Raw genomic sequence first — 19,874 nt, 5'->3', positions numbered from 1 at the left:
ACAGCCTTTCTGTACTTTACTTATCAGTTTTATGTGTTTTTATTAGCATATCATAGAGTATAAACCCCATAAAGATGATGGTATATAATTTATACCAATATAACCAATTTCTGGTGGCATATTTGGCCTTGGAATTTTATTTGAGCCCCGTGAGAAGTCGCTCCTCACAGATAACTGATTTTCAAACCGTCTTCAGTTTTTTTGTGGATTATTGTAGGTTATGCGTTAGCATTAATATGGATAATCCTACATATGTTTTGATGTTTGAATATGGCAGAATGACTGGAAAACAGTGCCACAGTTATGAGGGGTATTGTACATATAGTAGTGTATAGATAGGGTGTTTTTTGGTTTTCATTGTTTTTCTTTCATGGTTTTCTTGGTGTTTAGCATTACTTTGCATATTCCTATGCATGTTTTGATGTCTCAGTATGGCAGAATGACTGGAAAATAGTGCCAAATTAGGAGGGGTACTGTACATACAGTAGTGTATAGGTAGGGTGTTTTTTGGTTTTCATTTTTTTTTTCATGGTTTTCTTGGTATTTAGCATTACTTTGGATATTCCTATGTGTGTTTTGATGTCTAAATGTGGCAGATTGACCTGAAAACAGTGCCATAATTAGGAGGGGTACTGCACATACAATGGTGTATAGGTAGGGGTTTTGTGGTTTTCAGTGTTTTTTTTTTTTTCATGGTTTTCTTCGTGTTTAGCATTACTTTGGATATTCCTGTGTGTGTTTTAATGTCTAACTATGGCAGATTGACTTCAAAACTGCCAAAATTAGGATAGGTACTGTACATGCAGTAGTGTAGATAGGAATTTCTTTGGTTTTCAGTGTTTTGTGTGTGTGTGTGTGTGTGTGTGTGTGTGTGTGTGTGTTCAAATATTTTTTTGGATAATCCTATGTATATTTTGATGCCAAAATATGGCAAAATGACAGGAGAATAATGCCAAAATATGGAGGGGTACTGTATATACAGTAGTATATATGTTGGGTGTTTTTTGTTTTTAGTGGGTTTTCTGCATTTTTTTTTTTTTTTTTTTTTTTTTTTTTTTTTTTTTTGGTGTTTAGCATTACTCTGGATATTCCTTTGTGTTTTTTTTATGTCAAAATATTCCTGAATGACCGGAAAACACAGCCAAATTAAGCATAGGTACTGTACAAATATGTTAGGTATGGGTTGGGGGTTGGGTATAGGTAGGGTCTAGGTATGGTAGGGAAATAGTGCTTATTATCTGGATGTTGTCACTACACAGACATGCCTTTGGCTCTGTTATGTCCAGATAAGTGAGGGATTACTGTATATTGAACAACCATAGGGACATCACACAACCTTGTTGGGTCCACACTGATCGTGAACCATTCACTTAGATGCCCATTTACTCATACACATGCTTCACTACCATCTTGACTGCACCTAGTGGCTTACCATCTACATCGTACATGCGCAAAACCTCCCACAATCCTTCTCTGTTTGCTTTGTTGTATGCTTTTTCAGATCCATGAATACCATAAACACTTATAATCCTCACAAATCTTCTCCACTGTCTTACTGCAGATATTTGATCCACACGTCCTCTTCCACTCCTATAGCCACCCTGTTCATCACTTACTAGGACTTCTGATATCTCTCTTACTTTCTCAATAATAATTCTGCCATATACCCTTCCTACAACACTGAGTAAATTTATGCCACGATAATTTTTCCACTCTGCTAGCACAGTTTCACTCATCCATGCCTTCTTATATATCTCTAGCAAGCACTTATTCATCTCCCTCCACTACACTTACTGGTAATCATCTCTGCAAACACCTTACCAACCCCACCTGCTTTCCCATTTTTCAGCCACTTCACAGCGTTCTTCACCTGTGCAAGAGTCATGTTTCCTGGCACTGCATTTCTTCTTTGTACACCCCCAAAACCAATCATGTTTACAGCTGCTCTGCTCTCTCTTTTACCATTCATCAAACTTTCAAAATATTCTTTCCATCTGGTCCTTACATCATCCCCATGGGTCAATATCTACCACTTACATCCTTCACACTTTTACATTTCTTTACGCTGTCACTTCTACATTTCTGCACCTGTCTTCGGAATAACTTCCTACTTTCAGAGTAATTTGCATTCATTTTTCTTCCTACATCATCATTAGCCTCCTCCTTTTTCCTCTTCGCTAGTCTCTTAATGTGCTTCTTGTTCTCAGTATATTCATTTCTTATTTCATTGAACTCCTGTCCTGTAACTACTCTGTCCACTTTTTCCTCTTTTCTTCCACTGCTCTCTTTAACCTCTACAGAGCATGCACATAATAAAATTGTGTTTATTGTTAGTATTGAAAAGGGTGGGTGGTGAGCTGAATGAATGGGAGGCAATGATTAATTATGCATGTTTGGATGACAGAGTGAGAAGGTATGTTATGGATGCAAGAGCATACAGAGGTTGGGGGAGTGTACGTTCTGACCACCACTTGGTGGTGGCGAAAGTCAAGGTTCAAGGGCAATGGAGGAATACAGGGTGAGAAGGCCAGGAGGAAGTAGTCCATTCAAGGAGGGTAGAAAGGTTGCAGCATAAAAAAAAGCAGCTTATGAGAGAGAAGCAGAGGAGCGATTGGGAAAATATGATACGGAGCCGATGGGAGTGGTGGAAGGCGTGTAAGAAATCTGTGCATCATGTGATGTGGTGTGTGGGGTGAAGAGAAGACAAAAAGGGGGTGCACGGAACAGCATGGTGGAACTAAGAGGTGAGGCAAGCTATAGCGGGGGAGGTGGAAGGTGTGTGCAGGATTTTCATAGAAGAAATCTGTGCATCATGTGAGGTGGTGTGTGGGGTGAAGAGAAGACAAAAGAGGGTGCAAGGAACAGCATGGTGGAACTGGGAGGTGAGGCAAGCTGAAACGCAAAAGAAGAAAGCATATAGTGGGTGAATGGAAAGCAGAGCCATAGAGGAAGTTGAGAGACGGAAGAGAGAGTTATATGTAGAGGAAGAGGAAGGTGAAAAGATTAGTATGACAGAGTTAGAAGAGAGTGGATGAGGAATTAGGAAGGAATTTGAGTGTAAAGTGGAGGGAATGTAAGAAAATTATCTGGAAAGAGGGTTAGAGAAGATGATAGAGAAGTTAGTAGGTGTGTGATAGATAAAAATGGTAGACTGATTGTGGAGAATAGTGGAGAAAGAGAAAAGTGAGCAGATGAAGAGAACACTTTAAGGAACTGTTAAACATAGAGAATGAAAGTTATGTAAGTATAAGTGGTTGGGAAATGGATAGGAGAAGGAGGGTGATGAGAAGGGAGGATGAGATCTAGTAGGGTGGAAGTAGTGGAGCCATTGAAGGAAGTCAAATTGGGGAAAGCCCCAGTAATTGATGGTGTGTGTGCTGAAATGATGAAGCATGGGGGAGAGATGGTAGTAGAATGGGTAAGGAAGATGTGCAGATTGACTGGTAGGAAGGTAGAGTCCAAGAGGATTGGAAGTCAGTTATAATTATTCCCTTGCACAATGGGAATGGGGGAAAAGAAGTGTGTGGCAATCATAGGGGCATTTTTCTTTTTAGTGTAATAGGAAAAGTATATGGTAGGATACTTATTGACAGAGTTAGGGAAATAACAGAGGAATTAGTTGGAGATGAACAGAGAAGTTTTAGGATGGGAAGAGGTTTTGTAGATCAGATATTCATCCTTTGGTCTTTAGTGGAATAGTTTCTAGAGAAGGGAAAGAAGTTGATCCTCATGGATTTGGTGAAATCATATGATAGAGTGGATAGACAAGGAATGTGGAAAATATTTAGAATATATGGAGTAAATGGCAAGTTGTTAAAGGCCGTCATATGGGGGTGCTAAGGCTGCAGTGCAAGTTAATAGTGAACTGAGTGAATTTTTCTATTGGAATGTTGGATTGAAACAGTGATGTGTCATGTCTCCATTGGATTTCACTCTGTATGTGGATGGGGTTATTAAGGAGCTATAAGGTAGAGCTTTGGATATTGGAGTGACTCTAATGAGAAAGGGCAGCATTTGGAAACTATTTGTATTGTTGTTTGCAGATGATATTGTATTAAGTGAAAATGAAAGGGAACTGCAAGGCTTGGTGGATGAGTTTGGGAATGTGTGTAAAAAATGGAATCTAATGGTGAATGTAGGGAGGAATAAAGTTAGGATCTTCGAGAGAAATGAAGTCACTGAATGCACAGTGAGGTTGGATGATGAGGAAATGGAAAATTTGAGTGTATTTAATTACTTGGGTAGTGTGGTCTGTATGGATGGGAGTTGGGAGGATGAAGTGCTTGAAAGGACACAACAGGGATGAAAGGTGGCTGGTTCTTTGAAAGCAACAAAAAGAAATAAGGAAGTGAAAAAGTCACTGCATGATAGTATTATAATATCCTCTAACATATGGAAGTGAAGCTTGGACCCTTTGAAAGGACACAAGTCAGGAGTGAGAGCAGTGGAAATGGTAATTATAGATGAGCATGTGGAGTCACATGGAGAGACACATTGACAAATGAGAAAATGAAGGAGTGTTGTGGTTTGGATTTGGATGTGATAGAAAGGACTGGGAGAAATACATTGAGATGGTTTGGCCATATGAAGAGGGTGGAGGGAAAGAGACTAACAAGGAGAGTGTATGTGAGTGAGGTGGAAGGGGGGAGAGGGAGGAGGAGGCCAAGGATGAGATGGGGGGATGGAGTTCAGAGGTACAGTAATCTCTCTGTCATCCGGACACTGTGATCTGACTGTTCGAGACCATTATTCTTGCATTTTTTTCATTTTTGCGGGGAAAATGGATGCATCCAGGTGGAAATTATGGCCGTTCGAACATTATCACACTTGGCTGGACGGGAATAGTACAGTGGTTCTGCCCTATGGCCCGACATTTCACCCAGCGTCCACCGTAGACCTCCTCAGTCATTCTCAGTTCCCCCACAGCAGCAGTGTAGTGAACAGCTCCTCTCAGACACTTCCCATGGGAGTACACGTGGTGGCTTTTGTGGTTGTTTCCTACCTTCTTCAATCCTTGCTATTCCTTGCATGCCTCCTCCTAGGGTGTGTGATGATGGCCCATGTACTAGGGACAAGGAAGAGAGTAGTGTTGATTCGGGAAAAGCAGGAGATCCTGGGTAAGATTGATGTGGGATGGTCGAATCGTGAATGTTGACATTGATTTTATTTTAGTTTACTGTGCTGTACCAAGATTTTATTGCATTTTGCCATGATTTTATTCTGTTTTACCATTATTATTTGTGTTCCCACTGTATTTTTCTTGTGTAGCCATTTTTTTCCATGTTTTTTCATGTTACTGCAGGGTATGACTCTGCAGTGGTGATTGCTTGTGTGTGGTTGATGGGTCTACTTGATCATGTTAATTGCTTGGCTGTGGCTTATAGGTCTGCTTGACCTATATACTACAGTATATTGTACAACACTTGCTCCTATTTAACAACAGGAGCAAGTGTTGTACAATATACTGTAGTAGCCTTCTACACTGGCTTTCAAAGTTAGGTTATGTACGAAGGGGGGGCCAGGGGAGAAGTCCATTATCCGGACAGAGCCACTACCTGGACATACCTTTGGCTTCATTACGTTGAATAACAGAGGAATTACTGTATATGGGAGGTGGGGGTGTGAGCTGGGGGGAGGGCAGTGAAATGGCAGGGTACAGGACAATATGGACGCAGTTTTTTTGTGGCCACCCCTTCTTAACCCTTAGGCGACAGGCATGGGTTTACCTATCCACGTCCCAGAACCGGGTTATTTTCAGGATAATCAATTTTCCCCAAAATATATATATTTTTTTCATTACAAATTAATCACAAATGACAAAAAACACATAAAAAGCACGTACTTATCCTCTGTTGGTGATTTGGAGGTGGTGGTGTGATGTGAGGGAGCCGGTGTGTGGCAGCTGGGCTGAGCATGTTCAAGGTCATGGTGGTGTGTTGGCGGTATTAGTGGAGGGAAGAGGGATGGATTACCTCACGCCAAAATAAGTGTTGAGTGTGTATTTGTTTCTCTCACTAATTTACAATGCCGTATGAACACAATGTTACAACTAAAATAGCAAGAAAACACAAGAAAGTAACTACTAAAGATTGGCTTATTTTTATGTTTTCCATGATACTTATTTTCTAACAAACTTATGTCTATTTATTTGTTCACTATTATTTACACATTATTTCACTGTTTTTAGTAACTCTTGACAGTATGATACTCTCCATACACTCTCCCCCACATCTCTCAGGGCCCCCTAGCAGCCCTCCCCACCACCCCACCCCTCCCAACCCCTACCCCAACCCTGAACCAGTATCAGTTGGTTCCAAGGCCACACTCTCGCTAGGCCCACCTCCCACCACCATCCACCACCCTCCACCACAGCCCTCCTCACTGCTGGGATGCCCTCCCCCCCCCACCCACACCCCTGCCCCCTCCCCCGGCTAGCCAACATTACCCCGTGCACCAGCCATGCCGGGACAATACTCTGAGTCCATATGGCGCACTGCTGAGTTCAAACATGCCTGCTAAAAATTAAAACGTCATATGACGTGGACGGTAGACCTCTACCAACACGTCATATGACGTGGACCGGCGCTTAGGGGTTAAGGCATCTGTCGGCAGATAGATAGATAGATAAATACAGTAGATAGTTTATTGTTAGGATACAACATTCATAACCTGACTTCAGGTGTGGAGAGATTGGAGTCAGGATGAAACTGTTGCTCCATATAATAAATGTAATACCAGTTCAACGCAGTATGGGTGTACAGTTTGTTCATTTCCCTTTGTGTGTTTTTGTCAGGTTCAGCATTGTATCCTGTATCTGCTGTACTCACATTCAGCAAAGCACTCACACTACATCAGCTCGAGCACCCTGGTAGTGGGTCCCTCATCTCCATTTGTGCCATCCTCGGTGTCATCTGCATTCTCAGGAGGGTCTCCTGGAAGTTTCTCTGGATCCTCAACCAGTGAAAACCTCACCACCATTCTCACCACACTCACTGCTGTCTTCCATCAGGTCAGTTCATGAAAGTATTTATAGATTTAGCTGCATGATATTAGTATTTTACATTATTTGACAGCAACCGATCTGTAGGTCAGGAACTTAATAGTGTAAAAAAATATCTTTTTATTTGGAAGATATTAGATGAATATAAATGCTACTCATACTGAAGAAAATGACTGGTTTGGAATAAAACTGTCCATCTGCTGGCCTGAAGGATTTAGTGCCTCAGTACTGTAACTAAGCTTTCCACTGCCACAGCCATTGGCCATGGCTGGTGGGATATGGGTCCCAGGTCCCATGCCTGGACTTTAGACTGCATGGATAGGCAGAGCTTGTAGTCTGTCTTCCCCTTTATTTTACCTGATTATGACAAAAATGAAAGATAGAAAAAGTACCTAGCTGGTGGAAATTAGAGCACCCAAAGGGTTCAGAGTGGTATTGTGGAATGTGGATAGTATGAAGGGTTGAGCAGGGGAAATAATGGGGATGAGAAAGAGGAGACAAGTGGATCTCAGTTGCATACAGGAAGTCAGGTATAGGGGTGGGTCAGCTATAATGATTGCTGGGAGGGACTGTAGGTAGAAGCTATTTTGGCAGGGAAGTTTAGATGGATATGGTGCTGTGGGTGTGCTGTTCGAGGAGAAATGGGTGGAATGTCATGTGAATGAAAGGATTAGACCAGTGAAAATATTGTTTGGTAAACTTATGATTTCATTTATATAGTATATATATTGGTTGGTGGAGGATTAGTGCCCCTCCCTGTAAAACAATTAACTCTAACCCCTTGGCCACCCCGTTTGGGATACATGGCGTCTGGCAATGAATGAATGAATGAATATTCTTCAAAGACTGGCTTGGATAGTGTACAAAAAAAGAGATCCTAGGGTGACCTACTATTTGTGGTTGGTAGTATGGGGGATGAGGAGAGTGTTGTTTTGGGACAAGATTTATGGTATATGAAGGGGTTTGTGGGGGATGCCCATATGGTGTGAAGAATGGTGAACTGGAGGGGATAAACAAATTTGGGGAGGCAATCAACAAGATTGTGTGGAACATGCATTTTAGGGAAAAGGAGAATAGGTTGATTACATCTGAGTCTGGGGGAAATAGTAGCTAGAGTGACCATTTCCTGGTCAAGAGGGGTGGTAGGAGGTTGATGAGGGATGTTATAGGGAGTGAAGAGTGTATGGAGCAACACGAATATATGATGTGTGTCATTGTGTGGAAGGAGCAGATGTTAACTTAGAGGACCTATGCACCCAGGAGGAAAATATGAATGATGAAAAACCAAGTAGTAAGGGATGCTTTCTGTAGCAAGATAAGTAGAGTTGTGGTTGAACAAGGAGCTGTTGATAGGAGTGTTAATGAATGGTATAGAGGTTTGAAGAATGGTCTCCTGAGAGTTACTGATTCAATGTGTAGATGGACTAAGAGCCCTCCATGACATAAAGTAACATGGTGGTGGGATGGGAGCATAGAAGCTGCAGTTAAGAAAAGAAGGCTTTACTGGGAATGCAAAAGGGATGGTAACAAAGAAGAATACTTTGCTGCCAAGGGTAGGGCTAGAATGGAGGTATACAGGACAAAATCTGATTCTCAGCAACTTTGACTGGATAACGTAAATAGCGTTGATAGCGAGAATATGGTATTTTCTGGGGGAGGCGGTAGCTCAGTAGGTAGAGAGGTGGCCTGCATTCCTACCAGACCAAGGTTCAAATCCCTGCTGGGGCAGGGAACAGTGTAAGGATTTGAATTTAATAAAAGCAGACCTTACTGATCTACCAGAAGACCTGCTGACATGTCGTAAAAATACCCCCACTAATACCTGTACACTAGTACTGTATGAGACAGCCCTAGCATGTATTCAAAAGGACAGTGGATGTTAGTGCCGAAGTGGTGACATGTAGAGGTGTATGGTATGTAGGAGGACTACTGGGCCTTGAGAGCAGGCTGTCCAGCCTGTGCCCAAACATACCCCAAAAAATAAATGAAATTTAAAAATAAGGTGACAGATCGGATGAAGAGGGAAAACAGGAATATCATAGGTGAGCAGTGTGCAAAGAATTATGAAGGAAAGGTAGTGGTGGGCAGTGAGGATATTACAGATGCCTGGAGAGAGCATTATACATGGGGAGTTTGATTGGAACAGGAAAGGTTTGGAGTCAACTGATCCAGTGTTTTGCCCTTGGCTTTTGATTGACACTGCTACTGTGAACATGGCAGTAGGCAGGATGCAGTTGGGGAGAGCGGCAGGTGTGTTTGGATTGACTGCTGAAATGCTGAAAACTTCAGGAAATACAGGAGTGGGTTTAGTTACTGAACTTTTTTTTTTTTTTTTTTTTTTTTTTTTTTTTTTTTTTTATGCGAGGAAGAAGGAACCAAAGGCCATGAGCCCGCAGTAACAGTTCCCTCCAAGAGAAAAACAAAATACAATAGAGAGTCAAATTCAAGATCCGATCATTTTGAGATGCCTGGACACACTACGTTTGAAAGACTGGAGATCATAGGCAGGAGGAAATACAGACAGAGGGAGACAGTTCCAGAGCTGACCTGTTGCATAAATGAAAGACTGGGAGTAACGGTTAACTCTTGCATTAGAGAGTTGGACAGAAAAGGGATGAGAGTTTGCTGCCAGATGGGTGCTACGCGCCCGTCGAAGAGAGGTGGAGGAATGCAAGCAGACAGTTCAGAGGAGCAGTGACCATTAAAGTAGCGATAGAAAAGAGATAAAGATGCAACAGTGCGGCGAAGAGACAGAGGTTGAAGGGAGTCAGTAAGAGGAGGAGAGTTAATGAGACGAAAAGCCTTTGACTCCACCCTATTGAGAAGAGCTGTATGAGGGGAGCCTCCCCACACATGAGAGTTGTACTCCACACAGGGGCGGATCAAACCCCTGTATAGAGTCAACAATTGTGCAGGGGTAAAGAAAGAGCGGAGTCGGTTTAGCACACCCAATCTCTTGGAAGCAGATTTTACAAGAGATGTAATATGATCTTTCCAAGATAAGTCCCGAGTAAATGAAACCCCAAGCATGTTCAAGGATGATGCAGGATTAATCTGAATATTATTAAACATTAGTGGGTATACCTGTGGAAGATTTTGTCGGGTTGATAGGCGTAAGAACTGAGTCTTAGATGCATTAAAGACAACCATATTATTTTTACCCCAGTCAGAGATATGAGCCAAGTCAGACATTAGGTGTGCCATAGCCTCATCCCTTGTTTCTTGAAGTAACTGTTGAGATGGGCGTTGCGGGAACCGAATGGAAAGATGAAGGGTGGAGTCATCAGCGTATGAGTGGATAGGGTTAGATGTACAGCTTAGAAGATCATTGATGAATAAAAGGAAGAGAGTTGGTGATAGGACAGAGCCCTGAGGAACACCACTGTTGATAGATCTAGGAGAAGAACGATGGTCGTCTACGACAGCGGCTATAGAACGACCAGAAAGGAAGCTAGCGATGAAGGCACAGATAGAAGGATAGAAACCGTAGGAGGGCAGTTTGGAAATTAAAGATTTATGCCAGACTCGATCGAAAGCCTTTGAGATGTCAAGTGCAATGGCAAAGCTTTCGCCAAAGTCCCGAAAGGAGGATGACCAGGAGTCTGAAAGGTAGGTGAGAAGATCGCCAGTGGAGCGTCCCTGACGGAACCCATACTGACGATCGGAAAGAAGGTTGTGATAGGAAAGATGCCTTAAAATTTTTTTATTAAGAATTGACTCGAAAACTTTTGAAATACAGGACGTTAAAGCAATTGGACGATAGTTGGAGGGTTGGGAGTGGTCACCCTTCTTTGGGACTGGCTGAATGAGAGCAACTTCCGGCAAGAAGGAAAGGTACAAGTTGACAGACAAAGGCGAAATAGTTTGCCTAGGCAGGGTGTAAGCACAGAAGCACAGTTTTTGAGAACAACAGGAGGGACTCCATCAGGCCCATATGCCTTGTTAGTACTGAGGCCAGTAATGGCAGAAAATACATCAACTGAAGAAATTTTAATGTCAGCCATGAGGGAGTCAGAGGGGAAGTGATGGAGGAACAGCACCGGAATCGTCTAAGGTGGAATTGGAGGAGAAAGTCTGTGCGAAGAGATCTGCTTTATCAGTAGAAGAAACAGCTACAGAACCATCAGAGTAGAAAAGAGGAGGGAAGGATGATGAGGTAAAGTTGTTAGAAAGATTTTTGGCAAGGTGCCAGAAGGAGCGAGAAGAATTCGAGTTGGAGAGTTGAGAGCATTTAGTATGGATGAAATTATTTTTAGTAGAGCGAAGAACAGACTTAGCACGATTCCGGGCAGAAACGTAAAGATTATGTGATTCAGGGGTGGGTTGGCTCCGGTACCTTTTGTAGGCCTTCTCCTTGTTGCGGACAGCATTAGAACAAGCGTGATTAAACCAAGGCTTTCTTGCGTTAGTCAAAGGATATGAGAAAGGAATGTATGCTTCCATGCCCGAGAGAATAACCTCCGTAATGCGCAAGGCACACTCAGATGGCTCACGGCCATGGAAGCAATAATCATTCCAGGGAAAATCAAAGAAGTACTGCCTGAGGGCCTCCCAGTCCGCAGCTCCAAAATGCCAGAGACGACGTTTCCCTGGAGGGTCCGCAGGCCGTACTGGAGCGATAGGACAGGTTAAGGTAAATATGATTAGTAAAGTTGTGATTATATGAAATTCACGGGACTTGGACAACTTTGATTAATCAATTTTTACGTATAGAAGAATATGATACTGTTTACAGTACAGTATGCACATGTACTTACAAAAATACACCCCTATCATCATGTAAGTTTTATGTATAATATTACATGATAAACAAAATAATTATGATATATCACATAATATACAAGAGAACAGTCCTGTTAGCATATAATATACAAGAGGACAGTACTGTACTGTACAGCAAGCTTGCTCCTAACGCGAGGGTTTGGTTCCAAGCATGGCGCATTCGGCGCGAAACCGCGTAAGTTTTAACTACTCCTTGTTTGGCTCCCTAGACCTCCTAAATGTGGTGTTTTGCTGTTATCTGCCATTGGTAATCAATATGAAGCACTTTAAGTGGTTAGAAGGTTTATTTAAAGTTATAACTTACAAATACAGTACTGCACAGGAAAACTTCAACACACAAATACGTAAACACAAGGCAACATTCCAATGCCGATTGGTTTCAGGACAATTCGTCAAGTCAATTCGCCATCACAACAATAACAAGACAATTCGCCATCATTAATGAAGACAGATGTGGATGATGCTAGAATATAATTCAAAGGCGAAATAGGTATATTTATAGAATGACAGGGAACCGTTCAGGGTGCGAATTGTCCTGATGGGGAATCGTCCATGTTTTGACGGGGAATTGTCTGACGGCAAATTGACAATGGAGAATTGTCTCGGAACCCGCTGATCGTGGGTAATCATATAAATCAGGTTAACTGGTTACAAGGTCTTTATTTAACGCTTTAACTTTATTTAAGTGCTTTAACTTACATACCTGAATGGTAAATATTTAACTTACAAATACAGTACTGTGAAAAAGCAGTACAGCAAATCTTTAACGAACAAGTAAAATGAGCAATATTCCGATGCCCATCAGGTAAACTGGTTATAAGACTTTATTTCTTGCTTTAACGTTATTTAATAGTTCTTTAACTTATACATAAACTTACCAGAACAGTAATGTAAATATTTAACTTACAAATACAGTACTGTGGAAAAGCAGGACACGATCATGTGATCAAAACAAACCGTGCATGGTGCTGCGCTGATGTTCAAGGATTTGACCTTTCAGAGGCCGCCTCTCTTGCGTAAATTTATAGTTTTCGTAATGGTTCTTTAATTTTACGATGTCTTATACGTATCCTCAGCACTAACCGTGTATAATTGCAAGCGCGTTCGGCAAGAACGTGTTCGGGGCGAGCTTACTGTACTCACCAATCACACATTTCTGGTGTTCAGTGAGATTCTATGGTATAATCCAATGACAACCCAGTGACATAATCCAGGCACTCAGCCACCACCAGCCCGCCAAATGCTACTCAACCTTCACCATAAAAACACTTAATCTGTGGATTGTGAGTCACAGCTCAGGCTGGGAAGTGTCCCGTTTAAGCCACAGCTCAGGCTGTGCTGGCCGTGCATCACTGCTAACTACGGAAAGACGGAGAGAGAGAGATTTTTCCATTTCACCAGATGATGCCCTGGATGTTTATCTTCAAGTTTATTATAAATAAAAACATCAGCATCATCATCATGATCATCATCCAATCCTACGTTGCCCCAAGAGGAGCGTAGGAGCCTGGGGCTAGGCAAGATGGTCCTGACATTTAAGATGAGAGTAACCAGCCTCACTCATCCTTGAGTCGCAATATGTGAACAATAAACCCCAACCATCCCTTGCATATAAACCTTCACCGGTTCAATCCGACTGGAGGTCCGTAATTACCCACTAAATCACCAGATGCCATAATTTGGTTATATGGTTACCACCCAGCATAGTTAATGGTTTCCTGGTGTACAGGAAACCATTTGGCTTGTTACTCAGTGTAAAGTCGCCCACAGGCAGAAGAGGAAAGAATGAAGGAAAGAAAGAAGAGAGAGCATAAAGTCACCCGTAGGCAGAGGGATGACGAAAGAAAGAAGGAAAGAAAAACAGAAGAGGATGAAAGAAAAGGAGAATGGAGGAGAGGAAAGGGCAGGCACCCGAGAGCAACACTACATCGAGTGAGTGGATGGTGAGTGCCCAAAAACAAAAACAAAAATTTTTTTTGTTTTTCACTACTCTGCTACGTAAACTTATGCATGGCCCTTTGCAAAGACGGAGAGAGAGAGAGAGATTATTTTCTTTTTCACCAGATGATGCCCTGGATATTTATATTCTTAGTGTAGTGGTACTCTGATAGTAGTGGTACTCTGTTTCTATGGTAGGTCTACATAGAGTGGCAAGCCAAATGATTTCCTGTGAACCAGGAAATCATTTACAATGCTGGATGGTAACCTCATAACCAACCAACACGTGTTCCATGCGTGACAACAAGTGGGTTGGTGGAGGGTTAGTGTCCCTCCCCGGAAAACAACTAACAAAATACAAACAAGAATCCTCGGACCAGGACTCACGAAAAGGTGATGACAAAGGACCGAACACAGGACATGGTACAGCTGGCTATGTGGAACGTAGGGGGTGCAAATGATGAGGTGAAAGAAACATTGTCCAGGTGCCTGGGGGTGCAAAAGTGGATGTATGTGGATTAACTGAAACAAAATGGGGAGGTGAGACTGTGAGACAATGTGAGTGTGGATGGGGTATATGCGCAGGAGTAGGTGAGAATGAGAGGGCAAAAGAAGGAGTGTGTATTATGATGGGTAAAAGATGGAAGGAGAACATAAAAGAGTATGGATCAGTTGGCTTAAGGATTGTGTGGGTAAGATCAAAGGCTGGACTACAAATGTGGGTGGTTTTACGCGTGTATGCGTCAGTGCAAGATTGTGGAAGCAGAGTGAGAGGAGAGTTCTGGACAAATGTGAAAGGGTGCATAGAAAAGTCTGAAAGGAATGAGAGTGTTTTTGATCGGGGATATGAATGGAAAAGTAGGGAATGTGAAGGTGGATGGAATAGTTGGTGAGTTGGGTGTGCCTGCAGAGATGGATGAGACTGGCAGCGCTTTAGTGGACATTTATGCAGGGAGCGGGTTGGTGATAGCCAATACCTTCTTCAGGCACAAATTGATCCATAGGTATACGTGGTGAGAGATGTGAAGTGTGGGTGGTGAACTGAATGAATGAAAGGCAATGATTAATTATGTGTGTGTAGATGAAAGGACAAGAAGCTGTGTAATGGATACAAGAGTATATAGAGGTTGGGGGAATGGACTCTCTGACCACCACATGGTGATGGTCAGAATCAAGGTACAAGTGAAATAGAGAAATAGAAGATGGGTAGGACAGGAGGAAGTAGCTCATATGTGAAAAATGTTGATTAGTTCTGGTAAACAAATCGGGGCCCTCTTTCTGGGCACCAAAATGTGAGAAATGTTAAATGTATCCAAGTCAGTATCCCTGCCGGGACACCGCTATGCAAGAATTTTCTCGCTGCACAACTCGTAGGTCGTTACTCTTCCCTAAAGTTGTCTAAGTAAATCAAACAAGTCTCAGAGTTAGGTGATACGTAAATTAAATTTAACTCACCTACAATACTATTCTTCTAATCTATCTCTTCGCTAATCCCCCCTTGAATTGGCCAGTTCGTAAAGGTTACTTAGCTATATGAAGAGGGAGTGATCGTTAACTGATGACGATGAGGCAGCCTGGTATAGTTGCTTGGGCAAGCAAGCGTCCTCATGGTGTGTATGTACAACTTTGCTAACTCCACGAGAGCTAGGAGCAGAGTGAGTGAACGCGGCAATTCTACCTCCCTCATAGAATGGTAGGTTGCCAACTTTTAATTATTTACAGTACTAAATACAGTTAAATTACATCATGATATGTACAGGGCAAATCTAACAAATTAATCTTAGTTCCACAAACTAAAGTTAGACCAATTATTCCCTTTAACTATGTAAATATCTTAATTCCACATCTGCCTTAACAGGGGAATCTTTCCCTGCTTGCCACGTCACCTATCGTGCAGGCGCAGCTTAGGTCAGTGGAAAATACCACATAATTACATGTATTTACAATGCATAGTTGTCCACGGGGGTTAAATGCAGTAGCATTTAATTTATCAATAACAAGAATTATTAAAGAGAACGTCGTTTCTGGGTTATTAAAACCGCTTGAATAATTAACAACAGTCTCTACGTCCTCTGCCTTTAACCTGGGATAACTATGATAAAATTAGAGAGCGCAACTGCTCTGGGGGAAAATATTTCCCACAGTTTTGGGGCCGGCGGAAAATGATACGTTGTATTATGTAATATGAGCCTTAGCCAAGAGTTCCCTCCATAATTCTCGAGAACCCTGTGCTGCGGCCCTACTAGGTCGCGCCTCTTGACCCGTTTGATCTTCACCATTCTCTGAATCCGGAGTGGCTGCTAACTCAAGGGGTACCAGTTTATCAATAGTTTTTATACTGGTATGTCCCCTGCATTTTATTTTTACGAGTCTCAGCACCCCTTCAGAATCTGGGTGTGTGGAGATCACTTTAGCTAATGGCCACTGGGATCTTGGCTGTTCAGTCTTCACTAAGACCACATCTCCTATGTTAATAACTGATTTGTTGCTGGCAGCTTGAGCTCCATAAAACCTCTCGCGTAGGCTTAAAAGATACTCTTCGCTCCAATGTCTATTCCATGTATCCAGCACCCTTTTCAGACATTGATATCCCTCCCGAAGGTGTTGTCCTAAATCATTAGTTTCTATGTTAGGATCATCAACTTCTTCCTGGATATCCACACAAGGCATCGGAGGAGCTTCCTGCCATATAACATGTGAGCCGGTGTTAAGGCCTCTAGCGAGTCGCTAGTGTCATCTTGATAAGTCAGAGGTCTATTATTAATCCTGGCTTCAATTTCAGTTATTACTGTTCTTAAATCTTCTCTCGTGATCTTAGTTCTATGTAATGTTTTCCTCAGGCAGTTCTTGACAATACCAATCATTCTTTCGGTAAATCCATTTTGCCATGGAGCTCTTGGAGCTGTGAACTGCCAAATACAATTTCTGATTCCCAGCGCCGACTTAACCTTCGGGTCGTTCATTATGTTCAACAGTAAAGGTGCTGCTCCAACGAAATTAGTTCCGTTGTCGCTTATTAACTTGCCAGGACAAGACCTTCTAGCGGCAAATCTGCGAAAGACATTGAGGAATGTCTCAGAGCTTAGGTCTTCCGCTAGTTCTAGATGGACTGCCCTTGTGTAGGCACAAGTAAATAAACAAATGTAAACTTTATGGCGAGTTTCCTCACCCGTAACAGTTATAGCCCCTGTGTAGTCCACTCCTGTTATATGGAAGGGCCGACTTATGTTCACCCTATCCTTCGGTAGGGCTGGTGGTCCTGGGTAGATATAAGGTCGCTGCTCATACCTCCTACAAATGATGCAGTTTTTGAGATATTTTTTAATAAACTGTCTACCCTTAGGAATCCAGTACCTTTCCCGAATTTGGGCTAAGGTCTGCGGTACACCTCCATGGAGAGTGGAATCATGGGCTTCCTTTATAATAAGTTGTACAAAGCATCCACTCTTAGGTAATAAAATGGGATGTTTGGTTTGGATAGGCAAGTCAGCCTTTACCAATCGGCCTCGACATCTTATCAGACCTTTTCCGTCTAAGAACAAGCCTAAATGTTTATATATTTCCCCGTAAGAATTTCTTTGTACTCTTTTCAGCCAGTATTCTAGGGGATCTAATTTCTGAAACCCCACCTTCTTATTCAAAAATTCAACAACAAATTTAGTAGTATTTAGAAGTTGTCTTATTGATGAAAATCAGCTGATGTCAATTACTTCTGGCTCAGGTACTACAGGATCCAAGTTCACTACACTAACCTCGGCAATACTGTACTGTTTCTGTTCAGGCTAGTCCTTAGTGAGTAACCATTTAGGATCTTTAAACCACAAATTATCTTTGATCAGTCTCTTTACGGTCGAACCTCTCGAGAGCAGATCAGCTGGATTTTGTTTGGAGGACACATGCATGAATTTAAATTTGGAAGACAGCTCTTTAATAGTCTTCACTCTATTACGGATGAAAGGAATTTTGCTGTCTTCCTTCCCTATCCAGTAAAGACAAATCTCACTGTCAGTCCATATGTAAATATCCTCAAACTGAGTATCCAGAGTTGTGGTTATATACCTGGCCAATTTAGTTCCTACTTCTATGGAAGCCAATTCCATTTGAGGTAGGGTTCTTTCTTTAATTGGCGCAACTCTGGCTTTGGACATTATAATCTTACTATCCTCTCCTGTTGCGCAATAAGCTACTGCTCCATAGGCCCTTTGAGAAGCATCACAAAATATGTGTAAGTGCGACTTCTCATTACTGTTTATTTTCCTGGGAATACATATGCTTGATGTAGTTTCAAACTCCTTTCTAATCTGTTCCCATTGTTCCACATATGTCTCACCCAATTCAGTGTCCCAGTCTAATTTTTCTCGCCAAGCCTCCTGTACTAAACATTTGCCCCTAATAACTATAGGACTAACAGATCCTAATGGGTCAAATAGCTTGGAAACCTGACAACAAGGACCTCTTGGTGAGAGTGACATCAGAGAACTTAATTGGTTTCAAACTTATTACATCGGCTGTTGTATCCCAGTTAAGACCTAACACATTTTGAGTTTTGGGAATGTCAAAATCTGGATAGTCCTCTTGTATTTTATTCCTCAAAAGCGGTGAATTTGTATTCCAGCTCTGTAACGGCAAATTTTCCTTCCCACATTCGGAATTGGCTACTTCATAAGCCTTCAAGGCTTCCGATTCTGTATCAGCAACACCTTGCAAATTATCCATATAAAAAGCCTGCCCTATTTCTGGACATTTGGCATTTTCAAAATGATGCTTTAAAGTGTTGCAAAGTAGGAAAGGACTAGCAACAGTGCCAAAGAGCACCGATCGGAAACAGTAAGTTTTCAATGGGCTATCCTCATTTTGAGGATCATGAGGCCAGAGGAATTTTGTAAATTTCCTATCCTCATCTCTCAGTCCTATTCTGAGAAAAGCCTTACTAATGTCTGCTGTGTAAGCATAAGGTTTCTCTCTAAATCTTAGTAACACATTCCCTAACTTCTCTGTTAGTGTAGGTCCAGAGTATAGGCAATCGTTCAAGCTAGCTGATCCCTTGGACGCTTTACTACTACAGTTGAATACTATCCTTATGAGAGTAGTTACTGAATCCTTGCTTACAGCATGATGTGGTAAGTAGTGTCCTTCTTTGTGGTTAACAGGGTATTCTACCTCTTCTATAAATTTATTCTTCAATTGATCCCTTATAATATTATCATATAGGGTCAGATGTTCTGGTTTATCTCTCAACTTTCTTAGAAGAGAATTTAACTGAGCTTTAGCTGCTTGGTAATTTGTTGGTAACTCTGAGTGGTTTAGTTTCCATGGTAATCCTACCCAATACTGTCCATCCTTAAATTCCACAGACTGATTATACAGATCCAATGTTATTTTATCTTTAGGGGTTGGTTCCTCAGAGTGTATACCTATACTGTCTAGGTCCCACAGTTTATGTACAGGTTCAATGTTTTCATCCAACAAGTCATTTATCTGAGTAGATTCTAATTCTGCACCTATTCTAGCTACCATCAATGACTGTGTGGGGGTAACAAAGACTGAGTCTACTAGTTTGGCCTCTCCTTTAACTTGTTTTGGAAAAGGCAACTGACCCATAATAAGGTTACCTCCTGGACTCTTGAACAACTGTACCTTATTCCTTTTGAAAGTCCTATGTAGGAATCTTCCACAATAATCAGAACCAATTATCATTTTTATGGGACCCACAGTATCTGATTCAACATTCCTTTTAGCCAACTTTATCCCTGAGCTTTGCAAATGATCAGAGGTTTCCTTCAATCCCTTTATGTATATACTTGTCTCCATAGTATCAAGCACAGCTGCTGTTATACGGCATTTATATCTGCCTAATTGTATTACAGGTCTAACTAAATCAAAAGACTGAGCCTTCCTAGTCGTCAAGAATCCTGTAATGGCTAGATTTACCTTGCCGATAACTGGTAACTTTAATTTCTTCACAATGTCTGCAGAAATGAAAGTTTTCTGAGCACCCGTATCAAACAGGGTACATACTAATTGGTTTCTATTCTCAAACAATACCTTCACATTTGCTATTGGTACTGCAGCTGGCATTACTAATGGAGCATTCCCTTTTGCAATTGTCATATTGACGCTTGCAGGTTTAGGAACCTCAATTTTCATCCTAGGG

The 19,874-nt window shown here is 41.8% G+C and overlaps 1 protein-coding gene across 1 annotated transcript in view; it reads left to right on the top strand.

Moving 5' to 3' along the window:
• The window catches only part of nonC (serine/threonine-protein kinase Smg1), a 1,312,439-nt gene that overhangs the window by 307,100 nt on the left and 985,465 nt on the right, over positions 1–19,874 (top strand). Inside the window, exon 13 of the mRNA XM_080284159.1 lies at positions 6,794–7,009. Within this exon, the coding sequence (XP_080140285.1) occupies positions 6,794–7,009 (216 nt within the window). The remainder of the gene's footprint in view (positions 1–6,793; positions 7,010–19,874) is intronic.

The sequence above is a fragment of the Coenobita brevimanus genome, chromosome 100, assembly GCF_032717465.1.
Source record: "Coenobita brevimanus isolate Jiangsu-jjx chromosome 100, ASM3271746v2, whole genome shotgun sequence".
Classification (NCBI taxonomy): domain Eukaryota; kingdom Metazoa; phylum Arthropoda; class Malacostraca; order Decapoda; family Coenobitidae; genus Coenobita; species Coenobita brevimanus.
The sequence above is the reverse complement of the archived record's forward strand: the minus strand, read 5'-3'. Positions and strand labels throughout refer to the sequence as shown.